This window comes from Pelobates fuscus, chromosome 6, assembly GCF_036172605.1.
Source record: "Pelobates fuscus isolate aPelFus1 chromosome 6, aPelFus1.pri, whole genome shotgun sequence".
NCBI classification, from domain to species: domain Eukaryota; kingdom Metazoa; phylum Chordata; class Amphibia; order Anura; family Pelobatidae; genus Pelobates; species Pelobates fuscus.
Window position 1 is genome coordinate 220,032,975 of NC_086322.1, and position 14,480 is coordinate 220,047,454.

The window sequence follows — 14,480 nt, forward strand, 5'->3', positions numbered from 1 at the left end:
CTCATTAAGATTAACCGGAAGGTCTCTAGCTGCAGTCTCATCTTGTATACTCTCAGCTAGACCTTCAGAGAAAGCAGCCACCAGACCACTATTGGTCCAATCAACCTCAGACGCTAATGTCCTGAACTCTATTGCATAATCGGCTACAGAACGACTGCCTTGCTTGATTCTCATAAGGGCTTTGGCAGCGTTCTTCTCCCTGCCTTTAGGTTCAAACGTAGCCTTAAAGGCCGTAAGAAATGTACTGTAATCACGGGCTACTGCGTCACCACTTTCCCATAAGGGGTTAGCCCAGGTCAAGGCTTTTCCAGTTAATTGGTTCATCGGATAGCCTATTTTAGATCTATCTGTTGGGAATGAACCTGGGGAGGCCTCAAAGTGGTATTCAATTTGGTTTAAAAAACCTCTGAATTCCTTAGAATCACCTCCATAGCGAGGGGGCGGTGACAAGGTTATGGACGGTGGTTTATGTGGTACGGGAACCACTACAGGTGGCGGAACCACAGGTGGTACCGGAGGGACCTCTAAATAGGCAGTCCTCTGGAGCAAGGTCTGAAATGCCTGGGCAAATTGGTCTAACCTGTGGTCCATATCCTCCACCCTACTTTCACAGGCGATCATATGTTTGCATAGTTCTGCAGGATCCATGGCCATGTCGTAATGTCACGACTAGTAATGTGGTCCAGCACGCAGAAACTATGTAAACTTATACATAAGTAAGAAAAGGAAAATAACAGGATAGAGCGTAAACCGGACCTTAGAATGGCCGGACTAATACGCTAGAGACAGAGAATGGTCAAAGGGAAAGCCGAGGCCAAGGAAGCCAGAAAATACTCAATACCGATAAAACAAGCCAAGTCAGGGAAACCAGAGATCAGAATAACCAGGGAAACGCCAAGGATCAGGATACCAGGAAATCAGAAACACGAGAATAGCACTTTCAGGAAATCAGGAAACTGAAACCACGACATGGCAAAGTACTGGAGTGAATTAGGGGTTTAAATACCCCTCTCTAAGCTATGATTGGTCAGAGGGCGACCTCTGACCCCAGAACGTGCGTGTGCGTTGACGTCGTGACGTCACGCACACGTTAGTATAATTCTCGGGGGCGGGGCTATCCATAGACGCGACCACGTGGTCGGCGCCATATTGGATTCGGGCGTGATGCCCGGAAGAACTATGTGCGCGGTTCCCGGCTCGCCGACGAGGCTCGGCGGGCCGGTGACCGCAACAAAATGTTCTTTTCCCTGATGGTGTATATATACAAAATAGTAGATAATTTTAAAAATAAATAATATATTTATATATCAGTGGAGACAGGAGTTGCCTTATCCCTTATCAAGGACATCATCAGATAATTGTTGTGTTTTCTGATTTCTCCAACTTGTAATTTTCTATTTTATGGTGTTAAGAAAGCCCATTTTAAACCTGTTGTTTTGGCTATTTATTTTTGCTTATTTTATCTAATTGGTAACAGTATAATACAACTAACCACAGAATATATCTAATGGTTTAGTAAAAAAAGAATAATACAGAATAATTCACATTTACATAAAATCGAACATAATGGGGCACAGTATAACTGCTCAATGTATCAGCTGAAATGGGAATAGCCAAAAAAAAAAAAAGCTTAGTTTACTATGGTTTATGCATATGTACTGTATAATTAAACATTATACCACGAGGTGGCACTCTTGCCTTAAATGAGAACCAAAACCAAAAAATAAATTACAAAAATGTTGGTTACATGGGAAAAAAAAAAGCCCCGTCTAGGTTTTGAGGGAAAAAAAACAAAACAAACATATGCTTTGCAGTGGAAGCACTAGTTAACAGGTTTATTGCATGTCCATGCGTTTAAGCATAGACGTGATGATGTTTCAGGGAAATAATCAATATAGAAGAAGACTCTGCTACATTTCCCAGTATATATATCAATATGTCATCACAATGGCAAAGTGGCAATGGCCAATGGCAATCACAACAGGTGTTATTAGGCAATAGGCTTGCTGTATTTGGGTATCAACTTAAAATTATGCCAAGTGTTAAGATCTTGTTGAGCAGCATTTGCTCCAGGATAGCTGTGTGCACCAGGCCCCTTTAAGATTGTTTGTTCATAGAACAGTTTAGTGTGTGTAACGTTTGCAGAATATTGATTCACACGCTGCCAGATTATTTTGTATTGTTGTATAATGTTGATATAAAGAATACAATAAAAGAGGTTAAAGTGAAGAGAAACACAAGATGACCTGAGCCATAATCTAATAAGATTACAATTGAAACAAACCTCAAGATATACAATCCACATGGCCAAGCTCCATGTAGATAAGAGCAAACATTCCTGTTATACACCGTATTTAAAGGGACACTCCAGGCACCCAGACCACTTCTACCCATTGGAGTGGTCTGGGTGCCAATTCCCACTACTTCTAACCCTGCAAGTGTAATTATTGCAGTTTTTTATAAACTGCAATAATTACCTTGCAGGGTTAAATCCACCTCTAGTGGCTGTCTACTAGACAGCCACTAGAGGTCACTTTCTGGTTTGTAGCACAGATTATCTGTGCTAGAGCGTCGCTGGACGTCCTCACGCTGTGTGAGGACCTCCAGCGTCGCTCAAATCCCCATAGGAAAGCATTGAAATTAGTTTTCAATGCTTTCCTATGGGGAGCGCTAATGCGCATGCGCGGCATTGCCACTCATGCGCATTAGGTCTCCTCGGCCAGTGGGCAGGATCAGTCTCACCAACCGGCCGACGGAATCACAGGGAGGAGCGGCGCGGAGTAGGAGGCAGCGACGAGGGACATCGCCGCTGTCCCAGGTAAGTGACTGAAGGGGTTTTCACCCCTTCAGCAACTGGGGATTGGTGGGTGGGAGGGAGAGGGACCCTCCAGTGCCAGGAAAACTGATTGTTTTCCTGGCACTGGAGTTTCCCTTTAACATCTTCTACTTATAGCACATATAGCACTATACAGTACAAATTAATGTGTTTCGATTTCCTAATATTTACCTTCTCTCCTTCCTCAAGTAGTCTCAGCAGTGTCGTACTGTCCATCTTCTCTTCTTCATCCATTGATGACCCTTCTGACAGCTGATCCTGCAAGAGGTCCTGATTTTCATCTTCACCTCCATCTGGTGCAGATCGAGATCTCTTCAGAGGGGCTTTCACTAGGCCTGTATACAGCAGAGGACAGGATAGAAATGCTATTAATATTACAGAACCATACATTCTGATGGTAGTATATTTTTTCCACTTAAAAGCCAAGTGTGTAATGAATTGTGAGTACTACTCATACACCAACAATAGGGTTCCAACAAGAAACCAGATCTATAATCCAGTATAATAGAACAACAAAAAGATGATTCAATACTGCTTTAGCTAAAGAAAGGATTGAAACCCTGTCATTGCTTAGTGTATGCCCAAAAGATTGTATTAACAGATTAAAAGAGTTCTGGAACATTTCTTACAATAGAAGCTGTATCTTTCCATTTTCCAGTGAAGGTGAATCCCTTTCACAAAACTCACAGGGATCAAGTGAAAAGCATTTCAGATAAAGTACAAACATTAAAATGCAGCCATAGCTTAATAATAAACAAAATCTTATACATTTAAAGGATTCAAATATGATTATATATCTACCCGTCAAAGTTACACAAACACATCCAAATGTAAAAAAATTTTTTAATTGGTTTAAATACTAAGTAACCTCTGTTGATTAAAAACAAACAAACAAACAAAAAAACACATTTTCAACATTTCTACTTCCAGAGTTGAGAAGCTGAAATATAGGATTTTAAAAAAAGTGTTTACCATAATTTTCTACAGGAAGTATGTGTTTGCAAATTCTCTCCTTAAATTTTTTTTACAGTTTTTCCCACATTTCAAACAGGTGATAACATACATTACATTTTAAGAATTATAATTTATAAAGGACTTCACAGCATTCATTGACTGGTATGTTAAACGAGCACTATAGTCAACAGGTCCCCTAGCCTTTTTTCTTGCTTTTATATTAGTTTGCCATTTAAAAAAAAAAAAAAAAAAAAAAAAAAAGATTCTCGCCAGGCCACGCCCCCTTTTTCATCAAAATTACAAAATAGCAGCGCTCAGACGCTTCTCTTTGAGAAGCGTCATCACTCTCTGGTGCACATGCGCGGCTTCGCACTGTACCAATCGCATTCTTCATAGAGCGGCATTGAATGCCGCTCTATGAATGAACTGAATGCTCTATACTCGTTCGCGAGCTGACACTGTTCATGCCCGCCCCCCCTCCTACCGACACCCTTCTCAGCCCAAAGTTTGTGTGTTTCCATAGAAACATTATATATAAAGATATCTCTATAAATAGTGTTTGTATAAAAACACACACATTTTAAATAAATATTGTAAACACACACACACTTTCTCTCTCTATCTATTTCTGTCTATCTATTTCTCTCACACACTCTCTCTCTCACACACACTCACTCATTTTTAAAATAAGTTTACTTAGCTGCTTGAAGTCAGTAGATCCTCCTGCTCGGTCTCCTGCCTTCTGCATTCAGCCTGTCAGCCCGAGCCGACGCTGTGTGCGCAGGAGATCCTTATCTCCCACACTGTCAGCTCTGATTGCGGTCAGGCTCCAGGTTACTACAGGACACAGGAGGTGCGTTTACAGTGCCTCCTGTGTCCTGATAGCACGTTTGATGTCTTCAGCTAAGCGTGAAGACGTCAAATGTAAGTCCTGCGCATCAGGCAGGATTTGACTCGGAAGTCCCTCTGGTGGCCGTCTGAGTGACTGCCACTGGAGGTGTTCCTAGGTTCTAATGTAAACACTGTATTTTCTCTGAAACACTGTTTCTCTGAAAATACAGTGTTTACATGAAAAATCCTGTAGGGAGCTACTGTACTCACCTGAACAACCCGATTAAGCTGAAGTTGTTAAGGTGTCCCTTTAAGCGACCTGGAAACAAAACTGCCACACTTACAGCGAGTAAAAGCACACCAAAACATTCCATTAACAGAAAGACAAGTCGCCGTGTTGGAATTATTGGAAATATAGCTAGATACCAAAATACTTTGAAGAGAAGGACATACAGACGTTTGCAATATGTACGACAAGCACCCACCTCATTTTCAGTAAAATAATTGCCTAAAATTACCAATTGTCTTTCGTTTAACCTCTGGCACCCTTTATCTACCCCTTTCTACAGCATCCAACAGTATTTTGGTAACTACTTCTTTCCAATTGTTCCTATCGGCTATGTTACCTAATAATTTTCCCCTCGATGGAGACTGGAAGCAGTACATACTCTCAGTCACACTACTACTTATGCACACCGTATATGGAAACATACACCTTACACTTAGAATTATCTTTTACTTATTACTACATGACAGATTTATGATGTGCCATGTATATAATTTTTTTTCTCACCTTTTACTCTGGCAATAGTGTCTTCTCCATGCTCCGGTTCATGTTGAGCCGCTTCGCCCTCAGAGCTTTCTTCCACCGTGTCCTGAAACACTGCTGGGTTCCCTGGCATCAGGCGCATATAGTAATCCTTACTGTCATAGCTCACTGCGCGGCGGTAACGAGCTGGCTTCTGTAACAATATATTACTCACTATAACCAAAAGAGGATGCAAACATATACCCAAAATGATGCTGTTGGCATTAATAGTTCATAAATATTAAAGTTTAAAAAATAATGCAATAATAGGATGTAGCGCCCCAACGTGTTTGATTACACACTTGTGTCTGCTGGCGGTGTACAGCTGCTTTATCCAAAAACAGACTTAAAACAGCAGTGGGAAATAAATATGTATTATTATTGATCAGTTAACATGCAATTAAAGATTATTGAGCAAGTCACCATGAACGTGGCACAATGTGATATAGGCAGAACAGCCCAGTGGTGCAAAGCAGATTAGAGCACAAGCTGTGTTGCTGTGAATTAGGAACTAGGTTTCTTGAACAAAAACTAGCCTCAAATTTAGGCACAGACAAAATTGTATTAAGAACATGGAATATATTCACTATGCACAGAATTGCAGTTAATTTAAAACCCAACTGCAAAGTTTAGGCTACCAAAACTGTTTTGGGAAAGTCTTCCAACTTAGCTATAGTCATAGCTTGCCTATGTCAGCCAAAATTTGCAACTGGGCTTTCCTCTTAGACTTCATTATTTAGTACATAAACTCTATGTCAGTTAGTAATCCAAGTTGTCTGTCCCCTTTTAATCATATTGTTGATATCTAAATCTCTTTAATAAAAAATATAATTATCAAACCCAACATTTGAAAGAGAGCAGTTGATATTTTAATATTAAGAAAAGGGTATATTGAATAGACATCTTGCATTTCTAATAAACTCATTGCAATACTAATTATGTCAGAAACTGATAGAAACACACAATGAAAGGACACATTTAGCAATCTACTTATTAAGAAGATAATTAGGACTGTTTTGCAAAGGAAGTCTATACTATCTTTATTCATTATATCAGACAATTCTAAATCCTTTCATGAATTTGGTGAGATACTGGTGTTATGAAAATGTACACATCATAAAAACTGAGCTTGCTTCCAATTCAGAACCCAACAGCAATAAACTCCTATCCAATAGAGCTGCAAGCTTAGTGGGAACCACTGAGTTAAAACAAACAATTCTGGGGTAATATTTAGAGAGCTCAATACACTTTTACAAGTACCAAGGCTTTTTGAACTATCCAGTTACAAGCACACAGGGGCTTTAAATAAAATATGAGCTGCGGTGAGTTGCAAATTGACTTTTCAGGTATTTCCCTATAAACATTATGTATTCTAATGCAGTGAATGATGTATCTTATCATTAAACAGCCGGTAATTTTTCATTTTTGTTTTGTTTTAGATTTCGGCTTCCCTAATAGATCCAAGAGCAAACATATGTTTAAGGATATACAGTTGAGCAAATTATGGAATGCTGATCTGTGTTTACATTTATAGAACTTACAGCCTTAATTTAGACTCTTAGTGGTTAATGTTGTACATAAATCCACCCTCCATTTGAAAAGTAAGCTTATAACACTAGTAAAAAAATAAAAAAATAATAGTAATGGAAAAAGCCATCTTGATTTTCAAGAGTTTTCTAATCTTTTCAGTTTGTGCCCCTTCCCTTGGTAAAGGCTGTTGAAGAGTGTACCGAGGTGGGCTGTGTTTAGAAGGTATATTTATCACTGCAACAGCACTTCCCAGTAGCGGTGTGCTGCGAGTGCACATGCATGCTTGGGCATCTTCTTGCAGTAATGATGTGTGAGCATGTGCATGTGCACACTCCTTTGCATATCACACAAGACAGCATGTGCAATCACACTCTGATCATCATGAGATATGATTAATTTACAACAGATGTCAGACTTGACAGCCTTGCATACATGTAAATCTAAATTACAAAAAAAACAACCGCAAGATTTTGAAGAAGATGAAAAAGCGCATAATACATTAACTTTAACATATAAATGCAGGCCACTGGTGTTTCTAAAACGAAGAGAAGTCTGACATTTATATTAGGCCAGAGGTCCATGTGAGCATTGCAGATGAAAGCAGAATGTTCCTGGTTCCATACAATGGTGTAAATTAAACAAGAAGAAAAATGTAGCTGCACTAGCCATGGCTAACTTTTATATATAAATAAGTAGACCATTCATGTTTCTGTAAGGAAAAGGAGCCTGACCCCTATATTACGTCATCTGGGCATGTCTGGAAAATGTGCCAGAAAAACATTACTTCAGCTATTTGCAATGTCTGCTTGCCCATAATAGGATCATTTATGTGATCAGCCAATGAACCAGAATCGTGACAACACGGCCATTAACAGCCTGTTAGTGTCTCCCAAAGCTGTACTAGAGGATGCTGTGACAGAGAGAGGATGGTGCCCAGTGACATTTAGAGAAGCAGATCGGTCATGCAGCAGATGAACACTTGTTCTGATGCCAGTACTGTTAACTATAAGGATTAACAAAAACTCAACAGCTCTTTGATACAGTAAAAGCATTTGCATCATCTGTGGGGTATTGCGGTACTTTCCAGTCATGAGCCAACAAATGCATAAGCAGAGGAGCAGTCCCTCTTTTGGGACCAGAATCATGATGTCTGAAGCTGTACTGTCTGAAGGCTAGACTCATGTAAGATTCTTGCACTGTATAAGGGGTCAGATTTATAGATTTATTTAGAATGACTAAATTCTGGAAGATGCTCATTTTCAGAACTCATCTGAGCTTCTATTATCTCTAGCTGTTAATATTGATAAAGGTAAGAGTTGTAGGTCTGCAGTTTCAAGTTTAGAGATAAGCCTTGTTAGCGCGGTGGGCCATGCTCTACGTGCTGCTTTTCAGTGTTGAAGCATTTATTCTTCTTACGTTTACCTTTTCATGGGCTGCCATTAAGATGCCATCAGAGGTTTCAGGCAGTAAACATGGAAATTCGGACTAAAACAGGGCATTAAGTATAGACATACATCAGAAGGTGGTAGCACATTTAGGTCAAAGAAGAGAAATTGACGATGAATGGCATACTTATAAGCAGAGCTAAGCCCAGTTATTGGAATTTAGATTTAAAAAAAATAAAAATAAATAATCCTAAACAAGGTTAGAATCATTATTTCATTCACAGACAGTAACCTACAGTAACAGTAAATATCTATCAGCAGTCATGCTGATTTATGCAGTTGCAAAGCTCATATATACATTACATTTATCAGTTAGAGACTTCTTGCATTTCTAGCAAACGACCAAAGTGGTCATTGGAGAGCCACAATTACAAAGGTGTGGTTTTTGTGATGATGGTTACACAGTATAATATAAACCAGAAAGTAAGAATTTGGGGACTTCTTAATGGCATGCATATAACATTTTACAAGAAACATAATAAAAGATGGTGTCCCATTAGATCTGCTAGATGAAGCAAGATTGCTAACATTTTTGCCATTATTTAAAAGTATGTCAGAAATCAGATGTTTGCATGTGATACATCATCAAAAGCAAGTAAAAAATAGGCGCTAGTAAAAAATGTCTAAAAATCCAAATATAAATACCCAGGGATGTTTTAAAACAAAGAAAGCTGCACCTAAATAAGTGTAAAGCTCCAACAAAACACTCCTAAAATACAAAAAACTCAAAATTAAGCTGCGCTGTGTCTTTAAGACCAAATTTCTAAAGTGCCACAAGTGCAAATTATAATAAAGTGCAAAGTGATATAAAGTGCACTCAATGTGTATAGTGATAATACCTTAAGAAAATAGCTTATACATACATATATGTGTCCTCTCCAGTGGCAGTAAACATATGAAAGGGAGAGACACAAAAAAACAATAATAGTGTAAATCTGTTAAGAAAACCAATTAATAGTATAATATTAAAGTTTACACTCACAAAGATAGAGCAGAGAAAGCCTGCTCTAACTGTATCAGCTTCTTCAAATATTCCCTTAGGGAAAAGGACTGCATGGACGAATAGTTTCCATTCACATTTATTGCCCAACTCTGCACAGAGAGAGATCTGATGAAGCCGTGAACACGGCAAAACGTGTCATCACGCAAACCACGCATTACGCACTGCCGGTAACTCCTCCTCCCGGAAGTCTGGACTAGAGACAGCAGCAACAGTATCGGCTGGAAACTGAGGGCTTTGTCGACACCCCAAAGTGTAAACAGCCTGTTATATCTTATCGTGTCCTGTATGCAGAGGAAGGTGAAGTACCTGTGCAGAGTTGGGCAATAAATATGTGAATGGAAACTATTTGTCCATGCAGTCCTTTTCCCTAAGGGAATATTTGAAGAAGCTGATACAGTTAGAGCAGGCTTTCTCTGCTCTATCTTTGTGAGTGTAAACTTTAATATTATACTATTAATTGGTTTTCTTAACAGATTTACACTATTATTGTCTTTTTTGTGTCGTTCCCTTTCATATGTTTACTGCCACTGGAGAGGACACATATATGTATGTATAAGCTACTTTATATCACTTTGCACTTTATTTTTTATTTTGCACTTGTGGCACTTTAGAAATTTGGTCTTAAAGACACAGCGCACCTTAATTTTGAGTTTTATGTGATACATCACAACAATTATCAAATGAACTATATTTATCTCTAAATGTGCTAATATTATTTCTATCAAAAGAACAGGTGCATTATTTTGGAATGTGCTATGGAACTTGATCAGGGCAATGAAGAGGACAGTGCTTCAGTGTCAGCATTTTGTGGATTCAAAATTGAATAGACAGAATCCATCATGTACTCTACCACTAGTAGATTCCAAAGAGATTAATTTACACTTGAACCCGTGACTCTTTCTTCTCCCATCAATGAAAGGCATTGGTGCTATGAACCCATGAAAAGTGTGACGGAATCCTTCTAAATAAAGCTCTCACATTGTATTTAATCTCTCTGGATATCAAAGAAAATATAATACTGGACAAATGGTCATTGGTAAGTGGGTAGGACTTAAATGAATATGTACTCAAGATTAAATAGTGGTATTTAAATTGTACAATCTCAGCTTCATTGTAAAGAACTAAGCAGAGAACAGGAACCTGTGTCACGTAAGGTTTAGCCTTGCTAATCAAACCTACCAATGTGTTTGTATCATGCTCAGTATCAGGGATGTAGGGGTAGTGGATGTAAAACATGTCGTTTCTCACGATCTTCTTTCTCATTCTACATGGACCTTCAGTCATCTCCAGCATCCACTTATCCAGATGGGATCCAATGGGAGGACCCCAAAGTCCTCTCTCCCGTAGCAGCTCATACTCAATCTGATTCCATTCCTCTGTCACGTACTTCAAAGCATTCTGCTGCCGCTGTTAAAACATTTATTGGTGAAACTGGTTAGCTCTAAAAGAGGTTATTTCGATTAAAATTACTTAAAGACCCAACCTAATGAAAGCATGTGAAAAGTGGGAAACAGGAATACATGTGTAATCTGTTCTCTATGATACAATATACCAAGATGGTAAAAGGTAAAATTGTAAACACAATTTAAAACAACTCAAATTCCTTTATAAAAGTAAGTAATGAGCAACATTCTTGAAGTCAAAGTGGGCATTTGTAGCCTTAAGAGCATACTACTATGTTCATTAATTAATGTCACTCTAAGTTTTCAAAATTGTACATCAGCTAAGAATCTATTTTAATATTATGTAGTGGTTATAGTGCAAACCGTCTATGGGTGGTTTAGGTCAAACTGTTTTAGAGCATATTAAGGGGGGAAAAACAGGGTTCTCCTAGTTCTCATGCTTCCACTGGGATAGGCACACCCAGTGCTCAGACCTAAACACTGCCATCCAAATGTAGACAGATTTGAGCAAAAAACGCAGAAGCAAAATTCCAGTATAATATGGCAGAAGGTTACCGGCAAACCTCCTATGTTTTATCAGAGTGATTCCTTGCACTATTACCACTACAATAGGCTGTAGCAATAATACTTATTTCAATATATATTTTATAATTATATTGGGATTCAAGAAAACAGATGAGAAAGGAGGGAAAAATATTTTTAAAGATAATCTTAGGTGACAGATGCATGTCAAAAAACAGATCATAAGGCTGTTGTGCTCTACACAAATACTGACTTCATTACATCCCTACAGACTGACTTCTTCCCATTCATAGATTTTGATAATATGACCAGTAAACATATGGTCTGCTGTCTAACCTCTTGGTGTTCCTTATACTGCATGTCTACCAGGTCCCGTACAACAGCTATGTGAGTGAAGACCCATTGGGAGATTTCCTGGGAAGACAAAAAAAGAAATGGAAATGAGCACATTTTAATTCAAAAGTAAATCTTGCAAAAAAAAAAAACCCAAAACATCCAAACACTCAATTAAGGCAGATGTAGTATTTCAAGCTATTTGGAAAATATTTTTTCATCATTGAAAATTCCATTCTAATGGGTATTTTAAAATTAGAAGATGTAAGCAGGTAAACAAGCCTTTATCTCGTGCTGTGAGAAGTACAGACTTCATCACCCCAACTATTGCAAAAAAGAGGTCCCAATGAGAGCAATTAGAGGCGTTACATTTTTTTTTTCTCTATTTCTTCTTATTTTTTCATTTCAGCAGTACGTTTTACTAATTAGCCCTCTTGTGCTGAAGGCTTTAATTCTTTCTCTGACAAAGGATCACTTGCATGTTTTTGCTGCTTTTAGGTGTAGCATAACCTCAAAATCTTGCTTTCTCAAAGGAAAATGTGCTCTCTTCCAGGGTTCATTGATCAATCACAAACGTATAATCAGGCAGAGGGTGGGCTGGAAGTATAGCTACGTGGAGAGTTCTAAACATCACATGGGACACATGGGAAAAATACTAGCTCCCACCAAAAGCCTATACACGCAAATATACACAAAAATTAATGGAAACAAAATGCACAGCAGTTAATACTACTGCATTATGAAAAGGTACTTTCAGAACGGAGACTGGTTTACCTTAGCAGCCATAAGGTAAAGGGAAATAATGGTTAAATTTTTTTGTACCCAACATCTAGAATATGATGTAATGATTTTAATAGCTCATTCCTTACATAGCCACACAATTTACTTATAGGTATTGCTGGATCATTAAAGGGATACTATAGACACCAAAACAATCCACAAAGTTTGCCATCCTAAAGGCAGGAAAAGCATCACTGTACTTGTATAGCATCACAATATATACTTTTTAGACATTCCTGTCTTAGTACAATTAATAAATTCAACGCTAGAAGAAGAATATTTAAACACTAGACAAAATAATTACATCAAAAAGCAGTACCCATAGAAGGGCGTGGCCTGACCGTAATGGCGACTGGATTTGTCTCCTGTGAGCTCCTGGGGAGATGCTTAATAAACCTCTGTGATGAACGCCCCTTTGCCTGGACGTTCACCAGGGAGTCCTGGAGGAGTGTGGAGGCTAGCCTCCTGCCCACTGACTATGGGCCACGGCAGGTAAAAAGACTTGGTTCGTGGGATTTATTTGTACTGTTTGGGAACCGAACAAACTCACGAACTGCGGGACTTGTTAACCCCTGGTTACCTCTCCTGAGTAGTGATGTCCCGAACTGTTCGGCGAACATATGCGATGGTCGGGACATCACTACTCCTGAGACTTCAATTATTGTGTGTTCTAATTGTGCGGCTGGGTGGCCGCCGTTCGTATGCACAAACACGTGAGAACTGGGTTGGCGGCCATCTTGTTTGCGGAAATGCAGGCAGTGTTTGGGCATCGATCGCATGGAACTAAAATCAGACAAGGAAACTCCTGAACACCGCTGAGGTTTTGACGAATGCCTGCGTCCTTCCCACGCGTCAGGAGAACGCAGTTCGGTAGGTTTAAACCATACGAACAAACGCTGCTAAATAGCCAGAGTGTGCATTCAGTATTTCTTCCGCATGGAACTCCCGAAGTTGACCAGCAAAAGCACAAAACGCCCTGGAACGGTTTTGGGCATCAGACCATGTGTGTGGCCAGTCAGAACTTTACCCCGGTCACGTTTCGGCTGTGTTGGTGAGAGCTGAGCTCTTTTTGGATATGTTTGGCGCTTAATTCCAGGTTACCGGGGATGTAAAAACTATGGGGGTTCCTAGGTGGGAAATATGTGATTTTGTGTGTTTTCTATAATTTGTCATTTTTGCTTAGTCATGGTAACATGGCATTTTGGGGACATTTTGTGGGTGTGTTTATGTGAGTGTCATGGGCATGTTTTCTGTGTCCCTGTATTGTATAAAAGCAGGCAATTGAGCAGATCATTTTACCCCTTCATTAAGTCTAAGCTAATGTTTGGGGGATTAGGAGCTATATTCACAACTAATCACTACTGTGTTTGGGACTTGGGTGGTTCTTTACGGATATACTCAGCTGGAGTATAGGGATCCATTACAACCTCACATTCTGGCAGAGTGAATTCTACCTTTCCAGTTGGCAACAGATAATACTTATACAAAACAGGTGTGTGAAATACTTACCGACCGCAACAAAGGACCGACCTGGGCACGCTACTCTCTGTCTGCAAGCTTTACCCAGACGCTATTGCACAACTGGGCTATAGTGGGCACAGAGGAAGGGAGAGGCGGCCAATCTCCTGTATAGACGCAGGTCCCACAGAGTCTAGTGGATGTACCGGTGGGGGTGGGTGATCCTGGTCCCCACCGATACCACAACGATGCTCCACGGCAGTACCCTGAATGCGGGAGTGCATCCAAGATGGCGGACATCTTGTGCGCCATGGACCCCAGGGGAGAGGTACTCGACTTCATGCAGCGGCTGGATGCACTTTTTGAGGCATTTTGGCAGAGGTTGAGCGACAGGAGACCTCTACCTGCACATGAAACAGCTAGACCACCTCAAAGAATGCCAGAGGCGGTGAAAAGCTCTCCAATACACCTCGAGGAAGGTGCAGAGCAGAGCAGCGTCAGCACCGACTACTTTCACAGCCAACACGTGGAGTGCGAGGAGAGCAGAAGGTCAGAGGGAGCAGCAGGTGAGCGCGGG

At 39.8% G+C, this 14,480-nt stretch overlaps 1 protein-coding gene across 4 annotated transcripts in view; it reads right to left on the bottom strand.

Annotated features, from left to right (window-relative positions):
• Positions 1 to 14,480, bottom strand: part of WDFY3 (WD repeat and FYVE domain containing 3) — a 297,453-nt gene that overhangs the window by 28,785 nt on the left and 254,188 nt on the right. For 3 of the 4 annotated variants that reach the window (XM_063458757.1, XM_063458760.1, XM_063458756.1), the window contains 5 exons: positions 11,669 to 11,746; positions 10,587 to 10,814; positions 8,382 to 8,444; positions 5,415 to 5,583; positions 3,008 to 3,171 (listed from right to left, as the gene is read on the bottom strand). In XM_063458757.1, the coding sequence (XP_063314827.1) occupies positions 3,008 to 3,171; positions 5,415 to 5,583; positions 8,382 to 8,444; positions 10,587 to 10,814; positions 11,669 to 11,746 (702 nt within the window). The remainder of the gene's footprint in view (positions 1 to 3,007; positions 3,172 to 5,414; positions 5,584 to 8,381; positions 8,445 to 10,586; positions 10,815 to 11,668; positions 11,747 to 14,480) is intronic. The other variant, XM_063458758.1, reaches the window with a different exon arrangement.